At 48.1% G+C, this 17,662-nt stretch overlaps 1 protein-coding gene and 1 pseudogene across 1 annotated transcript; both read right to left on the reverse strand.

The window, feature by feature from the left end:
* Nucleotides 1–423: 423 nt before the first annotated feature.
* Nucleotides 424–14,730, reverse strand: LOC142571112 (uncharacterized). Its single transcript, XM_075679404.1, has 2 exons — nt 13,998–14,730; nt 424–942 (listed from the first exon to the last, which is right to left on the reverse strand). The coding sequence occupies exons 1-2, from the start codon at nt 14,688–14,690 to the stop codon at nt 514–516; spliced, it is 1,122 nt and encodes a 373-aa protein (XP_075535519.1). The 5' UTR covers nt 14,691–14,730; the 3' UTR covers nt 424–513.
* Nucleotides 12,431–12,612, reverse strand: LOC142573404 (U2 spliceosomal RNA; annotated as a pseudogene).
* Nucleotides 14,731–17,662: the final 2,932 nt, after the last annotated feature.

Consider the following 17,662-nt stretch of genomic DNA (forward strand, 5'->3'; position numbering starts at 1 on the left):
TCAGCCTTAGGTGAGATGCGTGGTCTCTCAAAACGCCACGTAAATAAAGCAGTTATCTCAAAAGACGCAGACCGAGAAAAGACGCGAGAAAAGACGCATGAAAACGCTTCGCAACTACTATTGGCTGTAAATGAGCAAAGGGATTCAATGGGTGTGTCTTCTGCCCGTACGCAAAATTTCGATGCCCGTGACAATGGTTTGTGTACACGCTCTCTTCATTATTTTGCCACATTTAGGCGCCGGTTTCTTAACTGCGCGGACTGCGCAAAGCATCACGTGGATGAAAGAAGAGGCAAGGACGCAGACTGCAGCGCCATCTGTGTCCTGGTCTCTTCTTTCGTCCACGCGAAGCCTTGCGCTGTAAGAATACTTAAGGATGACCCACCAACTATAGCCAAGCTCCTTACATTGCTAAGTCAGTTTCTACTTTATTTTCACCATGCCATTCTTTTTATCGGCTGATAGCGTAGTCCTAAATAACATCGCGCTACATCACAAGGAGAAGCCAATGCGTCAGCTCGTTTCGGCCCAGGGAGGAGCTAGCGCTTCTTCGTCCACGTCTCCGTGAACGGTCGTCGCGAACGTCGTTTGCACATCGTCGTCCTCCTCCTCCTCGACAGAGGACTCGATTGTCGTCGCGCATTCAGCGCTTGCAGGGACGTCCGCATCCGGCTGCGTCGTTGACTCGACCATCTTACGCTCCAGGGCCTGCGTGGCTGTATGCGCCACGAGCGTGCTCGGGATCGTAGTCTTTTCCAACGAGGCCAGCTTTTCGCTTGACTCAACCATAAAGAGAATGAGGAAGAACACTAGAGCGACCAGCAGCGTCAACGTGCACAGCATGCAAGGCCACGACATGTTCGTCTGCTGGTTGTCGAGGTCGGACTGGGGCGAGGTCAGCTGGGCGTAGCCCTTTTCTGGCGGCTCCGGCTGCTGGTGCCCCTGCAGCGTAGCGCGTGAAAGTGCGTTTCCCGTTTTGTTCATACCGTTGACACACTGCGGCGTCTTCGACGCTATTGCTCGAATGATAGACGAGCCTTAATATCCCGCAGCAACATAACGGCTCTGAGAGGACCACAGTCCGGGGCTTTGACTAACTTCTGCTGCACACGTAAGAAAAGCAGGGACAACCGGGCGAGTAGGTGTGGCTACATAATTATAAGAAAGTGGCTGGGGCGCAGACAGCGAGAAGAAACAACAGAAGCGTGCGCCGATTCTCTACTGCAGTCTATTCAAAAACGCGGTATGTAAACCTTTCAAAACAAATGCCACCTGGTATGCCGTTTATGTTAGCTGTTCGCCAGGTGGCATTTTTGAAAGGAAGCATGGAGAGGCCTCCAAAGTAGGAGAGAGTGACAGAGTGATGATCGCCGGCCACTCAAACCTGGCTAGGAGCTCAGAGGCAATTGCGGAGAGGGTGAAAGGTGACAAATGAGTGGCGGTAGGGACATTTCCATGGTGGGCATTTTTTGTCATGGGGCACGCAAAACAAACGCTCGCGGAAAATTCCCATGGACGCAACCTTGCAGTAGCAGATGGACTAAATGACGTCCTATAAGCATAAAAAGGGGTAGGACTAGCAGAGCGCTTGGCGAATGGTGTAGACGGCTTGTTTGAGTTGTCTCCTCAGGTGCACATTGTGGTGTGCACGGTGGCGGAGGTGCCTGTACGTGATAGTCACGTACAAAGAACCACTGTGGCTGCTAATGAGGCTATATGGACAATGGGCCGAGAGAAAGGTTTCGAGGTTGTACGAGTAAACAGGAAAGTGAGAAAGTCTGGTGTTTTGCAACGAGGCGGGGTTCACTTTAGTCACAGGCTTGGACGAGAATTGGGCTGGCGACTTGCTGGTCGCGCAGTTGCTTTCTGGGAGGGCCCACAGGCACTCAGGGGGCCAGGGTAGATAGTAACGAAAAATATCCCCTATAGCGAAAGCGCAGAATTGTATCGCCGTTAAGAACAGAAAAAGGAGGTAAACAAGAAAGAGAGATCGCCATTCAATGAGCTGCATAAACGTGTATGGCGGCAGAAGGAAAAGTGTGAAGAGATTGAGGAGCAGTTAAATATAGAACAGATAGGGGTGTGTGCGGTTACGCAAACGCACCCTAGAAATCTGGAAGAGCCCCCGTTGATTGAGAAATATGTTTCGGAAGGGCGCAACAGAACTAAATCCGAAAGAAAGGCAGGGAGAGTCGGAGTGCTCATCAATCAGGCAGCCCAATGGAAAAGAGTAAATTAAAAATGCCATGAGTATCTTTCGTTATCATGCAGAATGAGTGGAAAGAAAGCTTCGCAGGGCGTAACGCGTCTGTGGACCGGTAATAATTGCAGAGTGAAGAATCAAGAGCTAGTGGAATGTTTAAGTGCTCATATCAGGGGTTTAGGAGTGGCACTGATGCCGAAATTATCCTGTTAGGTGACATGAATGCCCACCTACAGGATCTATATGGCTATACCAACAACAACGGGAAGTCAATGCCAGATCTTTGTAAGCAACATAACCTCCTTATCGTGAATGCAGGGCCCAAGTGTGCTGGGCAGACCACGTGGGAAGCCGGCAATCGACCATTGATTACTGTATACAGAAGGAACTTATCACAAGTCGAGAGAAATGGCCATTGACGAGGAAGGCTATAGCCAGCACAGGGACTGGCCATAAATGCATCATTTTGAAAATGGGATACGTAATTAGAAAAAAGAGCAAGGAGCGAAGAATAGCCAGTCCAAGAGCGAGCACTGAAGAAATAACAAATATAGTCACACGAGTCGAGGAAGAACTTGGCAAATGGCCAAACAAAGAGTGAGAATATAGTGATCTTCTAAGTATTATTACGACAGAAATACGGAAAGAGAAGTAGCATGCTCGTTGGAAAAGAAAAAAACAAAACTGACAGGCTGGTGGAACAGGGAGATACGAAAAGCGATCGCCGAACGGCAGAAAGCATCACAGAAAGCGAAGGCAGGCAAAGTAACCTGCCACGAATGCGTTTTGAGATCACTGCAGCGCCCAGTGCAACGTGTAACAGTGGTGACCAGAGTAAGCAGAACAGTAGTTTTGAAGCGCAGGTATATTCCACAGCACTTGCGTTCTCGCTTCAAATTCAATTGCTGAGTGTTTGTTCGAGTGCGTAAGGGTGAGTGGAAATGCGTTCGCAAAGTAGGACGGTTCACTTCTGTCGCCACATTTTTGCCATTCAAGGATGCCAGATGCTAATAAAGATAAGATTTCAGGCGAACCCACCTATACTTTATCGACCGTGGCTGGAAGGTGCTGTTGCGGCTGTCTTACCGAATATCTCATACCGAGGTAGTAAGAGAGAAACCCTTCTACGTCCATTACCGTCGATATCAAGGTGCCACTTGTGATTCCCACTTGAAGAAACACACAAAGAAATCATGAGCCATTCCACTTTGTGAAGATGGTTGACCAGCTCAGCAGTTTAGCACAAGGCACGGAGGTGATACATAATTTTCGAGAAAGGTACGAAATCATTTATTGTCTCGATGGGTGGTCATCGTGACGAAAGGCACGCGCACTCACTTACTGTCTTGATCGGCGGTCATTATTTCACTCGCAACTGCAATCACATTCTTTCATAATGTCAAATCGATGCCCGTACGCGGCTGGGTGGCCGGTTGGGCCGGATCGGTGCGGCATCGCAAGGAATGTTTGCAACACGGAATGCGTAGACAGCTCCTTTTTCGGTACTGACACATCCCCACTGAAATCACCGACAACGACTACAGTGGTAGTGTCATCGCAGCTAATTCATGCAAAGTGAGTAGCCATGAACCTTACGGGACTATAAGTCATTGCATTTTTTTTTTTTGCTTATGGGACTATGAGCCATTGATGATGATAATTTTCGACATGCTGTTCTGTATGTTGTGTACGTGACTAGAACGAATTTAAGCACTGTTCGCTTCACTTTGCTGAGTGCTTGTAGCCTATGCCTTACGGGGTTATAAGCTATTGCATTTTTTGCTTGCTTACGGTCGCATGAATGCTTACGAGGGTATGGGCCATTAATAATGATAGTGTTTGTTAACGGAGAACAAAAATGCATGGAAGCGCAGCCATAAACATCTTCTCTGTAAAAAGCGCAGTTGCCGCAGGATGCAGTAGTCAGAAAATGGGACATATACGGGGAGAAAAAATATCAGTGGTACAAATATTGGTTCAAGCAACGATAAAAGGCGAAAGTGAACGTTGGCTGTCAGAAATACGTGCGAGAAAGAAGGCTGCATCTGGAATATTTTGTAACCACATAAGATTGTTACACAGGAAGCCAACAACAATACAACAACATATCCTAGACGAAGCTGGAAACAAACTGGAAGAGTACGTGGCATTAATATCCATCCGAAAAATAACAGCCAAATCTTTCCACAGCGATGACGAGCTTGTATTTGAAGAAAATAATAGCATGAGACAGCACCAGATGGAAAAGGAGCTGGTGCTGACAAATTTCAACTGGAAGAATGCCGAAGAAAAAATTCCTAAGCGCTCAGCCACAGGGCTAGACGACGTTCCCGTTAGTCTGATTAATGAACTAGGACCAAAAAGCAAGGATACCCTTTTGAAAACAGTACAAAAAACCTTAAAAGATAGAAAAATACCAAACAGTTGGCGACAAACAAGGATAAATTTAATTTATCAAGGTATAGGGGCGGGGGGGAGGGAAGGTACAATTCACTCATATTGACCGTTGAAAATTACATAGCTAATATACATGTTAGGAATGCCGACGATAAAATTAATGCAAGCATGGGCAGAGTATAATGCCATATTGAGATAACTTCAGATTACTTCAGAACCGGTAGGCGTCTGGATGATAACTTGTTTATCCTTACTAAGCTTATTCAAATATCCAGAGCAGGAAGGAGACCGCTATATGTGGCTATTTAGAGGTAACAGGACTGTATGACAACGTAGACTGCAACATATTGTAGGATATTCCGGAAGGGGTAGACTTATGCGATGATCATATACAGCTTATGAGGGAGACTTACGTAGAAAGTACCGTTTGCGTTTAATGGGAAGGGATGAGGTGCGAGGAGAAAGTTGATAAAAAGAAACTAAGACAGGGGTGCCCTTTATCCCCACTGCCGTTCACGATGTACATGGTAAGGATGGAAAGGCTGCTAGAGTGAAGTAATGTCGGGTTTAATATATCATACAAACAGGCGGTTACAGTAGTAGAGCAGCAGATTCCAGGTTTGTTATATGCGGATGACAGTGTGTTGCTAGCTAACAAGCAAAGTTATATGCAACGTCTGGCTAATTTAACCTGTGGGCATGAAGGCGAGAATTTAGGTCATAAATTTAGCGTAAAAAAAATCAGGTGTTAAAAATCAGTGAACAGTCACTGTCAATACAGGGCAGGAAATACCTTGGTGTATGGATAAACGAATGCAATACATATATGTGGAAACGCAAGAAAAAACAATAACAGCAAAGGGGAAGACAAATGCGGCCATAATCAAACACAGAGCACTGTGGAGATACAATAGGGACGAGGTGCTCCGGGGTATGTGCAAAGGTGTAATGGTTCCAGGACTTACATTTGGAAATGCAGTTGTTTACTTGAAGTCAGGGGTACAATCAGGACTCGATGGCAACCAAAGGTCAGTGGGACGCTTCACATTGGAAGACAGTAAGACTACAAATGAAGCTGTTCAGGGCGATATGGGCTGGACAAGTTTTGAAGTAAGGGAAGGCCACAGTCCTCCATAAAGAAAGCAACAAAATCCCAATAAAGAAAGGTGTCAGGCAGGGAGATAGGATCTCTCCAATGCTCTTCACAGCGTGTTTACAGGAGCTATTCAGAGACCTGGAGTGGGAAGAATTGGGGATAAGAGTTAATGGAGAATACCTTAGTAACTTGCGATTCGCTGATGATATTGCCTTGCTTAGTAACTCAGGGGACCAACTGCGGTGCATGCTCACTGACCTGGAGAGGCAAAGCCGAAGGGTGGGTCTAAAAATTAATCTACAGAAAACTAAGGTAATTTTTAACAGTCTCGGAAGAGAACAGCAGTTTACAATAGGTAGTGAGGCACTGGAAGTGGTAAGGGAATACATCTACTTAGGACAGGTAGTGACTGCGGATCCGGATCATGAGACTGAAATAATCAGAAGAATAAGAATGGGCTGGGGTGCGTTTGGCAGGCATTCTCAGATCATGAACAGCAGGTTGTCATTATCCCTCAAGAGAAAAGTTTATGACAGCTGTGTCTTACCAGTACTCACGTACGGGGCAGAAACCTGGAGGCTTACGAAAAGGGTTCTACTTAAATTGAGGACGACGCAACGAGCTATGGAAAGAAGAATGATAGGTGTAACGTTAAGGGATAAGAAAAGAGCAGATTGGGTGAGGGAACAAACGCGAGTTAATGATATCTTAGTTGAAATCAAGAAAAAGAAATGGGGGCATGGGCAGGACACGTAATGAGGAGGGAAGATAACCGATGGTCATTAAGAGTTACGGAATGGATCCCAAGGGAAGGGAAGCGTAGCAGAGGGCGGTAGCAAGTTAGGTGGGCGGATGAGATTAAGAAGTTTGCAGGGACAACATGGCCACAATTAGTACATAACCGGGGTAGTTGGAGAAGTATGGGAGAAGCATTTGCCCTGCAGTGGGCATAAGCAGGCTAATGATGATGATGACAGTAAAATTGATTACGAAGAATGACTAAGGAATATGAAAGAAAGTAAATGGATTGCTTCATGCATTTGCACAGAAAAACCACGGATTCACAACAGAGGAAAATAACGAGGAAGCTTACCAGCAAGTATGCGACCGGTATGGTGAGCAACACGGCAACAAAAACGTCAAGCGGAAAATCAGAGAGGCTGAAATAATCTCATGGGTGGCGGTAATGAAAAAAAAAGAACCTGCTATGAGTAACTACTTAAGAGGAAAAGACAAAATCAGTAAAGAGACAATTTATGAAGTGATTTACTTTTCGAACTAAGATCAGGATGCCTTTGAATACGCACGCGTAAAGCGAGATATAAGAAGTAAGAACAAGAATGTGCGGTAAATCTAGGGAAAAGATGGAACATGTTTTGTTACAATGTGAAGCCGTCTGCCCAGCGGTCGATTTAGGCACCTCTGGCCTCCTTGAAGCCTCTGGGTTCAGCGAGAGCCGGGGAAAAGTAAACACATCCGCAATAGGGACAAGCAAGCGGTGATGGGAAGATTGGTGGAAGTAGGCAAACGACAAACAACCAAGGAGTACAAAAACAAAGTTCAAGATAAGGGTTCAGAAATTTTGGGGATCGGAATTCTTCGTGATTTCTTTTCCTTTTCTATTTATTTTTTTTAACATAGGTAGGACATCAAGCAATACAATAAAAGACCATCCATGCTATTTCGCGTTTCCTGAATAAACTGCAGTTGAGTCAGGGCACCGTCCTGTTGTTTTTCATTGTCTGCGTCCCTGGAGCTGTTTTATAAATATGGTAGCGCGCCTAAAGCGTTAGGTGGACCAACAATGCATTGCACGATACATGTTGAGAGCAAATTTCCATTAATTCGTTATAAGCACCAAGTTTCTTGCAAAATGATATGCTGTGAACAGTGGCCTGATTTCCATTCTGCAGGTGGAACATTTCATATAAAGACTGATGAAAGCAATGAAAAAACGTTATCCAATATTATTCCTATCGTACCTCACACCTCTCCAATTTTTCGAAATTATGATATTGAAAATCTCAAGCACCATCCTCCTGGTGACGGCACGGCACGACAAAACAAAACTGCTCTCCTTGACCGCAAAGCCACGCATAACAGCTGCGTTTGCCTTTGTTGTCTTTGCTGTTCTCGCACTTCTGTTTGCTGCTATAGCCGAAGCCAAGGATCCGTGGGAAGACCAGAAACAAGCTAGGGTTTGTTTTCAGCAGTGAGGAACAAAAAATTGAGTGAATAAAATCCAATCCGCATGCAAACCAGTGGCCGACGCTAAGGATGTTGGCGACCGGGTGCTGCTGTTCGCCCGTAAATGTAGCATTTAACCTACATCTGGTTCCCACGTGTTTACACGGGACTAGAACAATAGCCTATCCCCAACCTCACCCCACTTAGGCATGCGATGCACGCGCAAGGCGAAGGTTGTATAGGTTGAAATGAAAGTCCAATGGCGTGGTTGTCGGTGGGTCTTGTGCAACGTTGAGCTGCTACGCGTCTGGCGGCGCTGCGCGTCGAGCCAGCTTTGTGAGACACCGATGTCGTAGCTGCCAGGGCGCGACTTGTTGCAGCGGAACAGCCGTTTCCTCGCGTGCTCTTTCGTACTAACGTGGGTCCGCCGCTTCATTCTTAGAACACAGTCTGAAGAGCTGAAGTGTAACTCCAAATTTTGCTGTTAGCTTCAATGTTTCGTCCTTCTGATGAAACTGCCAACTTTTTCTTTTTTCCTCTTTTTTTTCTCCTGTGAGAGAACCCTGTCACTGGATACGTAGCCCGCTGCAGGGGATCAGCGCCTGGGGCGTACAGCGGCTGACATTCATAAAGGTGTAACCCAAATCCTATGTAAGCGGTTACGCGCAATATAGCCATTTCGTTCTTGTAACCGTGAAATAAACTGCTGCGTCCCTTGTCTTAGTTGTCCGGAGCGGACGTGACAGGCAGCACGAGTTCGCATGAGGCCGTTAGGCGACGAAGAATCTGCGCTTCACGATGGTTGGAGCGCTTTACGCGCCGCGTTGGCTTCGCGACTGCGCTGTTGCGCTGCTAAGCACCGGGTCGCGGGATCGAATCCTGGCTGCGGCGGCCGCATTTCGACGATGGCGAATTGCAAATACGCCCGTCCTTTTCCGTGCGTTGGGGGCAAGTTAAAGATCCCCTGGTGGTCAAGATTATTTCGGAGTCCCCTCCCCCCCCCCCCCTCTACGGCGTGCCTCATAATCAAACCGTGGTATTGGCACGTAAAACGCCAGACTTCAATTAAATTCAATACGGTTTGAGTGAGAAACTAATATATGCTGTCGCCGTTCATTAAGAAGACCGTGAAAATAGCATAGCATTTTGCACAAAAGTACGCTGTTGAAAGACATATTTTTTTTTTACTTTAATGAACCTTCCCCCAGCTTGCGAGATTGGGCAGAACTGATTGGCCGGGCGCGCTTTCGTGTCAACGTTTGATTTAGTCCAATGCGGCCATGGTCAAGCGCGATGCTAGTAGGGCTATACGTCATAGCACGCAGGTGGCCATGCGCGTCAGAAGCTTTGTGCATGTGCCTCAAGGTAAACTGTGAATTTGTCAACGCCACAGCACAGCATGTATTACTAAAAATTGTTTTCTTTTCCCCTCTATAAGCTGTGGGCTACATTGCTGCTCGAGTGGTCTCAGCGCTGGTGGCCCATACGTTGGTCGCCTCGTCGACACCCCAGTCGCGGGTTAGGTTGTCGACCGTGGCGGCAACATTTCAATGCGGCAACATGCAAGACTAATTATGAATCCCACTCCTCCCACCCGTTCCACGCTGTTCCTGAGACGAAAAAAAAACGAAGATGCGAAGGAAAGAAAGCCACACCGTGCGCGCAAACTAATTTGCACTGAAACCCTCCTTCACACGGTACCTTTTGCTTCCCAAGCTATGTCTTTCGACTTAATGTACCCGTCTTTCAGTCAACTCGCTTTGCAGGCACCCGCCACGGCAGCCCATGTGGTTATGCCGTTGCGCTCGTGAACTCCAGATCGCGGGTTCAGTCATGGCCGCGGTGGCCGCGTTCGAAAGGCGACGGAATACAAAGAAAAATGTCAGTTTCGAAGGGCGGAACCTTGACAGCGACAGCGATGTTTACCGTCGCGCGTGAACCCTTTTGCTGGGTTTCACTCGCCCGATAACAGCGGCAAGAGAGCGGCCCCAAGCAACTTCCGGTCACGGGCCTCATCAATCTGCTGCGCCGGAACACAAAGCGTGTTTTTAAGGTCTTCCACTGTGCGTAAACTCTATCTTTAAGTTTCGAGATAGAATACATGCGCATTACGCCTTAATATTAATGGATGAAATTTCTCGTATTACTTGCGGTAATGCTGATTCGTAAAATTGTCGTTATGTACGGATGAACAGCGTTGAAAATCTGCGGGCTTAGATTTTAACGCACTACTTCTACTCGATATGGTGGCGAACGCTTTTCTTGCTCGCTAGATTTAGCAGGCTACGTCGGTGAGCAAAATCGAAAGTGATTTGAAAACAGTGAAAGGGTCTTACATACGATGGATATACAAGGTATGCAGCATAAATAATGAGAAACGTGCACAGCACGATCGCCTGGATTGTCTACATAACTCATATCCCAACATAGAGTTTCATATTATTATAGCTACAGGGACATCTGGCGCTGCGATCGTTCAACTATCATGGGAATGATGGGAAGCATAGGCCGAGGATTCGTATTGTGTTTATTGGCTAACTAGTCTACAGTCTTTTTTTTCCCCTTTGCAGCTTTGGTTGCGCTTCAAGCGCAATTGCTACAAGCCGCAGTGAAGCAGTGCGACGCAAAGCTCTCTGTCTTCGTTCTGCTGCTCGAAGTGCCGATAGCGCGTTGGGCCAGCGGCTGGGCCGATGTTTGTGTCGCGGTGTGGTGACGAATTTCCGACGAGAAAGCGACGGCATCGTAAACGTTCAAAGAACGTGTTTTGACCGTTTGGACCTTGGCTTGTTAAACGTGTTATGTTGGTGCCGTAGGTTTACGTGCTTTATCAAACATCAGAAGAGCAACAAGAAGGTACTAATGGTACAAGCACGTTACCACGTACATGCTCTATGCTTAGGACCTATAAAGCACGTAGATAACGTGACGTACCTACTGATAAGCTTGAGTGGAGCATTCATTAAAATGCGTCGCGATTAGGCATCTACTGGTGCTTACTCCAGGCGCGACTGATCGGGCCGGCGTCTACCGGCCCACCGGTTATTTGCCCTACGCATTACATGGCCTGCCCAGCTTGATTAATTTCTCATAATGTCAAATAGAATATCGGCTTTCCCCGTTTGCCCTCTGATCCACACTGCACTCTTCCCGTCTCTTCGGTTGCATGCAACATCTTTCGTTCAGTCGCTCTTTTGCGTGGTCAGTATGTAGATGCAACCTACCGCTTTGGTATACAGCTGTTTGCCTTCTTGTACATGCGCGCATTCGCAATGCGAGCCTTAAATCTGTAAAGTTTAGCTGCGCACATGAGCTGGGTTTTTAATAACCTGCCAGTAACCTTTTTCTACTAGTGATGCAGAGTGTAATAGAAAGACGGCTGACGGCTTCTATACCGCATTTTGTTTCAGTTGTACTTCTAGTGGCGTGGCGATCAAATTTTATTGATCGCTTCATTGCGCATGCTCGTTTATGTGCTCATTGAAATGTATTTTTCAGGGCATTTGAGAACACACTTACATGTGATAGGAAAGGCTGCTGCTTCCCGGCTGTAGTCTGCTGTAGCAAAATGGGTAAGCGCAAAGCCACTAGCGCCATAACAGCTGCTGGCACCCGCTTCACAAGAAGCCGTGCGTCTATAGATTATAATGAAGGATACTCGTAGGAGGCCACAAGCGTCCCAGCTAGCAATGCAGCAGACGTGCTTAAACGTACTTGAAGACGTTCAGCAATCGTGACAGCCGACGCAGCCTTTCGAAAGAGCGCGACAGTTCGCAAGTGCCTATCGTGTGCGAGAGAAGTCGCGTTCGCGGCGAGCAGGCGTCGTAGCAGACGACACTCGTAACATTCCTCTCAAAGGCGCAATGCTTTCTCACAATACAATATTTTTTTATTTCTATAAATTATTAACGAGTATTCCTATATAAGCACACGCACGGTTGTTATTGCTCTTGTGAAAATAAATAAATAATTATTCGCTGGCGCTAAACCGGGAACAGAATAGCAGAACACTGCATACCGTAGTGTGCCCTGGTGGTAAACCGTGTTTCGATCTCAAAGTCATACAAAGTTCTTGTAATGCATTGTGCATTATATAAGGTACTGCAGAAATAAAATTACATTTTACGCCAAAATATGTTAGTGCAGCTTCGTTTACTGCGCCGCAAGAAAATGCAATTAGTCTAAAAATCGAAGTCTATTTGAAGCCTGTAATTCCCATCATTCCATGTAGGTAGAGGCAACGCTCAGGAAAGCCGCCGCATACACTAGTGCCATATTTCCCGCTAGGGTATATATTTAGAAACTCTATGTATCCCAATAAAACGCTCGTGCACCGTGCATTCGGTGCGCGTTAAACAACCGCAAGTGACCAAAATCAATATGGAGTTCAGTACTTACTGCGCGCCTTATAACGAGGTCATGGTTTTAGCACGTAAAACCCCGGAGTTTAATTTTAACGTTTACAGGCACATTAAAGGCGTAGGTGCCCGCCTATTCTACAGCGAAGCTATGGGTGGCTAGGGTTCCGTGCATTTCTCTTGCGAAAAAAAAAACCATAGGGCGATTCCGGCGATAGTGCACTACCTGGCCGACCCGCGGCGGAGGTAAAGCAGGCTTCGAGCACTGCGCCAAATTGCAAAAATAAGTCTATTATGTTGGGTCCAAATAGAACCCGTATCTGATAGTAAGCTGCTAAGAACAGACACGAAAATTTGATCCGCGTCGGCGATGTCTACCTTCGCACCGCACTCTCTTTGTCCTTGTTCCAAGCGCTTGCTTTGCTACTTTCCTTCCGCTCTCCCGTGGTGGCGCTACTGTCTTCCGCGCGAATGTATATAAATATCACGCTAAATGAGCTCGCACCTTCGTTAAAATTCTGTGTCACCTCTGTGTCGTGTGCTCAGCAGCTTCGCTAGTCAACAACCTTCACAGAGCGTAATGGCTCGTGATTCTTTACATATGTGGCATACGTCGCTCGGCGGAAAGTGGAAACCGCGCAATCTTGAGTGTCCTCCTCCCCCATTGTGACCAGCGCAGCTTTCCAACTAACACTGTAACAAACAAGGGACATGCGTAGAGACTTGCTGTTTAGAAACTGCGATTGCGCATGCGCACCTTTATGTTGCTGTTTCTATGTGTGTGCTGAACACAGCGTTATAATTTCGCTCAATGACAATGCATCTAGAAAAAGTGGCACTCACAAAGGTGGACAATGAGAAGGGTCTAAATAATTTCCTTTGAAGATTTTCCTTCGTATGTGCTTTCTTCCTCTTGCGTTAATTTTACAGCGCAAGCTGGTACGGGCTCAATCGAATAGCCATTTCCGTTGGCGATGTTGTCCGACGCCGCCGCCGGTGTACGTCGCAGCTATCGCCAGGAATGAGAACGAAATACCCAGTTCCTGCCGTGATCGAACCCGAGCCCTGTGCGCGGAAGCCAATACCACTTCACCACGACAGCGCTTTCTAGCTGCGGCGGAAATATGCCCTATACAGGCGTCCTAGCGCGCGAGGAGTCACGCGATGTGAGTTGCGCGTCGCGTAAAGTCGATACGTGCACAATTTACAGTGTTGTATTGCACCAGGTGCCACGACATGTAGCAGTTGCATCGTATTGTGCCACGTGTAAAGGAATGTAACATGCGCAGCCGCGTAGTGTCGATACCTGTTTACCCTTCAATAGACGTTATGGCGCCTCCTCGCAAAGTAGGAACCACTGCTGAAAAAGCAAATCGGAGAGCTGCGCACGAGGCTGCACTCAGGCAACGTCGGCCTCAGCAGACCACTGTGCAGACAGCAGCACAAGACGTCGTCGACGCCGGCCAGACAGTTCAGTTCGTTCTCGTGAAAACGATGGTCTCCAATGGAGCCGCATTTACAGCTTACGCAGTGACGGTGTTGCGTGCGCCGCGCAGTCCTGTGGCGTTTTCTCAACAAATATTTTCAAGAATGCTCATTGTTGTAAAGCATCACCCGTATGTAAACAGTCTAAACGCTGTGAGTTCTTAGAAAAAGACACGCGAGCTTCAATGCTGCCACACACAAGGCTCGGTCGGCTTGTTGCAAAGAAGCTATCACCGCATTCATCCGTCATAGAGAGCATTCGCGTTTTTCTCACCTTGTATTGGATCGGTGCTTCCGGTGCTGTCATGTACAGCTGACTCTCCTGCTCGTAGCTGGGTCGGCTGCCCTTACTCTTCTGTGGACCACCAGCGGTGACACCCTTTTGTCCCAGGGCGTCGCTGCGGGCTTTGGCGTCAGCCTGGTGTTCATGCCAGGAGCCTTGCTTTGACTTTAGAGACGCCTGCTGTTGAGGGACATCGCGAGGCGCCGACGATATGGGTTTGGGAGCCAGCGGCTTCGCAATATATAAAATGTCTTCGCCTTTAGACACTGCAAGGCTTTTGCGGCGAATGTTGGCCACGGGCGGTGCAGCTGTGGCCGCGTTTTCTTCAGCGGCGCAATACCCGGAACCTCGTCTAGATGTTCCAGGTACCTGACCCGTTGGCTGGCGTGCTTCGGCAGACGCGGGCATAGTCGATGACGGCTTAGCGAGCTCAAAGGCGCCTTTACCTTCACGCAGCGCGAGGCTCTTGCGACGAAGGCTAGCCGTTGGGGAAGGAGTTGCGGCCGTCTTTTGTTCAGCAGTCTCACACCTGGAGCCACGCCGGCTACTTGCTGGTACCTGACCCGGCGGCTGACGTGCTTCGGGAGGCGCCGGCACCGCTGGCTCGTTAGGCAGCCGCTTCACGGGATCTAAGATGTCTTCATCTTTAGACAGCGTTCGGCTTTTTCGTCGCAGGTTGGCCATGGGCGACGATGTTGCGGCCGCTTTTTCGTGGCTCAGTGTATCGCCAGAGATCGCGGGGTTGCGCTTCTTCTTTCTTCTCTTCGCAGTAGCTTCCGGGATACTGCTACGGCAGCGGATTGGGAGGAGTGTTTTACTTTTTCTGTTTTGCTGTCGCTACAATGCACACGGTGAGGATATACGAAGAATTTATATTTCCAGATTAGCAAAGAGGTAATGCTAAGCTACACCATTATAACGTGTGGTTAAGGGTAGTGTTCTTGTCTGCTACGCTGCACTGGGTCGGATAAGGTGGAGCTAAAGTGGGCTGGAGGATGGTGGTTACAAGAGCAGTTACAAGAGCACGTTAGTTGTCCATACAGTTGCGTGTTGTATGTTCCGTGGAAGAAATGCAACATGCCTTGTCTTGTCAATACATCTTATCTTTGGTGAACCCATGAACAAAAAAAAAATTGGCAATTCCGCCCGAAAGGCGAAGCACCAATTATGGTAGCAAATTAGTACATAGCTGTGCGAAGTAAGTATAGTAGTTTTATTGGCCGTATAATCTTGTAAACATTCGCTTACTAACTAAATGAACAATGATACAATGTACAAAAGCGACTCAACGAGGACGTAGAAAGAAACAGACACATGGAGACAGCGCTGTCCTTGCGTGTCTGCTTCTTTCTTCGTCCTTGTTCAGTCGCGCTCTACCTATCCAGCATGGATTCGAACCAACTAGCCCGTAAACATGTTTTAACTAAATTAATAAGCGCGACCGCGCGCTCGCACAGGTAAACATGAACACACATCGCTCGTTAAAACGGAAACTGTCTGGGAAAACGCTGTAATTAGGAATCGCGGCAGTAGCCGCGAGCTAATTGACCTCCATGCGTATGTCGCTTCAACGCCCACGAAACCTCGATAGCACAGCACATACGAAGCTACCGGCACTACCCGCACTCTGAAAACTTCGCAGATCGCTTTGAAGATCAGGCCGACGCGGGCACGCACTTAAGCCCCGTCGCATACCGCTTTCAAGACGCGCGAGCGCCGGCAGCACGTCCCTACAGCGTCCGCCAAAGGCATCTACTACGACGTCAGCGATTCGCGTGGCCAACGCCGTAGTAGACGCCGCGGTTGTGTCCACTCTGCACGAGCGGCGGGCGAAGAGGACATCGAGCCCCCGTAACAGCCACCGCAGAAGAACGCCCCTCCTCCCTCGCCTCACCCCCCTGCCTCGCGCGCCAGAGAAGAGGGCACGCATCCGGGCCGCTTTCTCGCTCGCGCACGCAAGGTTTAACCACGTTCGCCGGCTCACCCTCACACGCTTTCACTCATACGGAACCTCACGATGACGCAGATGGCAGAAATCCGCCTCGAGTGTCCATATAATTCCTACGGCGATAATTGTGCGCAGTTCTGCTATGGCAAACACCAGAGACCAGTGGAGCTGGGGGAAAAGTCAAGGCTTAAGAAAAATCCATGTCGTTTTCCTCTGTGGCGGGTTCCGGTTGGGACGGCGCGCCTATAGCGGCGCCCGCCGCAACGGAAGTGATTTGTTGAGACGCCATATGCGTCCGTGTCGTGTGCCAGAAGCTGCACCGGCGCGACGCGGCGGCAACCGCTGCGCCTTAGCTCTCATGCATGGGCTCCAACGCCGTGTACCTTGTAGCTTCTTGAAATCCGCCGAAGCAAGCATGCGGGTTTTTATCGGAGAGCAATGACGTCACACCCCCTGCGTCCCCGCCGCGCCACTCCTTCTCCCCCGCTAAGCTCCACGCATCCTCGCCGCGTCGCTACGCTGCATGACGCTATTTTTATACTCTGCTTTCACTCTCTCTCAGCTATCTGTGCCCCGGCTCGACGAATCGGCGAACGTCAAGAAAACCCCAGTGAGGTTCTAACAGCTCCACTCTAATAAAGTATTTCGAGAAAGGCCGTGCGCATGGTACGCACGCATTTAAAAAGACTGTGAAACGAGTTTGATGATTTTGTACAAACGTACTTCTGATCATTAAGTGACACATTTAAACGCCCCACGTAAACTGTGTAATTTACTGTAAGGTTTTAAAATGTGCATCGCCACCAACTCCCTGTGTTTTCAGCGGCCCCTCCTAGTAGACGTAGTTATTCCAATTGACATTATTTGGGCGAGCTATCGAGATTGCTACCCAGGTCGCGTAATCGATCATTTTTCTAACCTTGCGGTGAAGAAATGTTGTTCGTGATAGTTGGAATGTTGGTTCTTGGCTTCTATAAAGAAAAATAACAGAAGGAGAATGCACAACGACAGTTTATCACTACACTCAAATACTTCTGGCACAGAACAAGTGCCTGCTTGTGTTACAGCGCGCTCCTTGACGCGAGCTGCGCGGACAGTGTTGGTCTAGATCTTTGTTTTCGCAAGCACCATGGTTCACCCTTGTTGCGTTGTGGGCTGCAAACGTAGCGATCAGCGATGTGTCAAACTGCGACTTAATGCTCCTCTGCAAGGCAGCAGACGAGCGAAGTCACTGCAGCGCATCGTACTGTTGACATCCGATCGGCACCAGCACCTATACGCGTTTGCGGCAGTCACTTCCAGCCAGAAGAGTATTACCGCAATAGCGAGTTTTACCGTATCCGATATTCGGGCAAACGCAAGCGCAAGCGGACTGAGCCTGGGCATTTTACCGGATGAGCGGAGGCGCAAGCGTGAGCAGCCTGCTCGGTGCAGCCATCTGATGGCCCAGAGCACAATCAGACAGACACAGAGCTAACATAGCAGTAACCAAGCGTATTCTACTTTGCTGCTGGTGAAAATTTTCGGCACGAGCTTAATCGTGAACACATCGTACCTTAAACGTTTGAAATCGTTTACACCTGGTTACAGCAACACTAGCTACTTTTGGCTGGTTAAAGGGACACTACAGCGAAACAATAAATCAGTTTAGACTAATGAAGCCTTGTTTGAGAACCCTGCAGGTAGTCTTTTCAAAAAAGTATTGTTT

The sequence above is a fragment of the Dermacentor variabilis genome, chromosome 2, assembly GCF_050947875.1.
Source record: "Dermacentor variabilis isolate Ectoservices chromosome 2, ASM5094787v1, whole genome shotgun sequence".
Classification (NCBI taxonomy): domain Eukaryota; kingdom Metazoa; phylum Arthropoda; class Arachnida; order Ixodida; family Ixodidae; genus Dermacentor; species Dermacentor variabilis.

Excerpts from the sequence above, each read along its gene's own strand:
- LOC142571112 (XM_075679404.1), bottom strand. The coding sequence starts at position 14,690 with ATGGCCAACCTGCGACGAAAAAGCCGAACGCTGTCTAAAGATGAAGAC. Across the intron at positions 943-13,997 it reads AAGCACCGATCCAATACAAG|GGGCACCAGCAGCCGGAGCC; the intron begins GTGAGAAAAACG and ends GCTACGCTGCAG.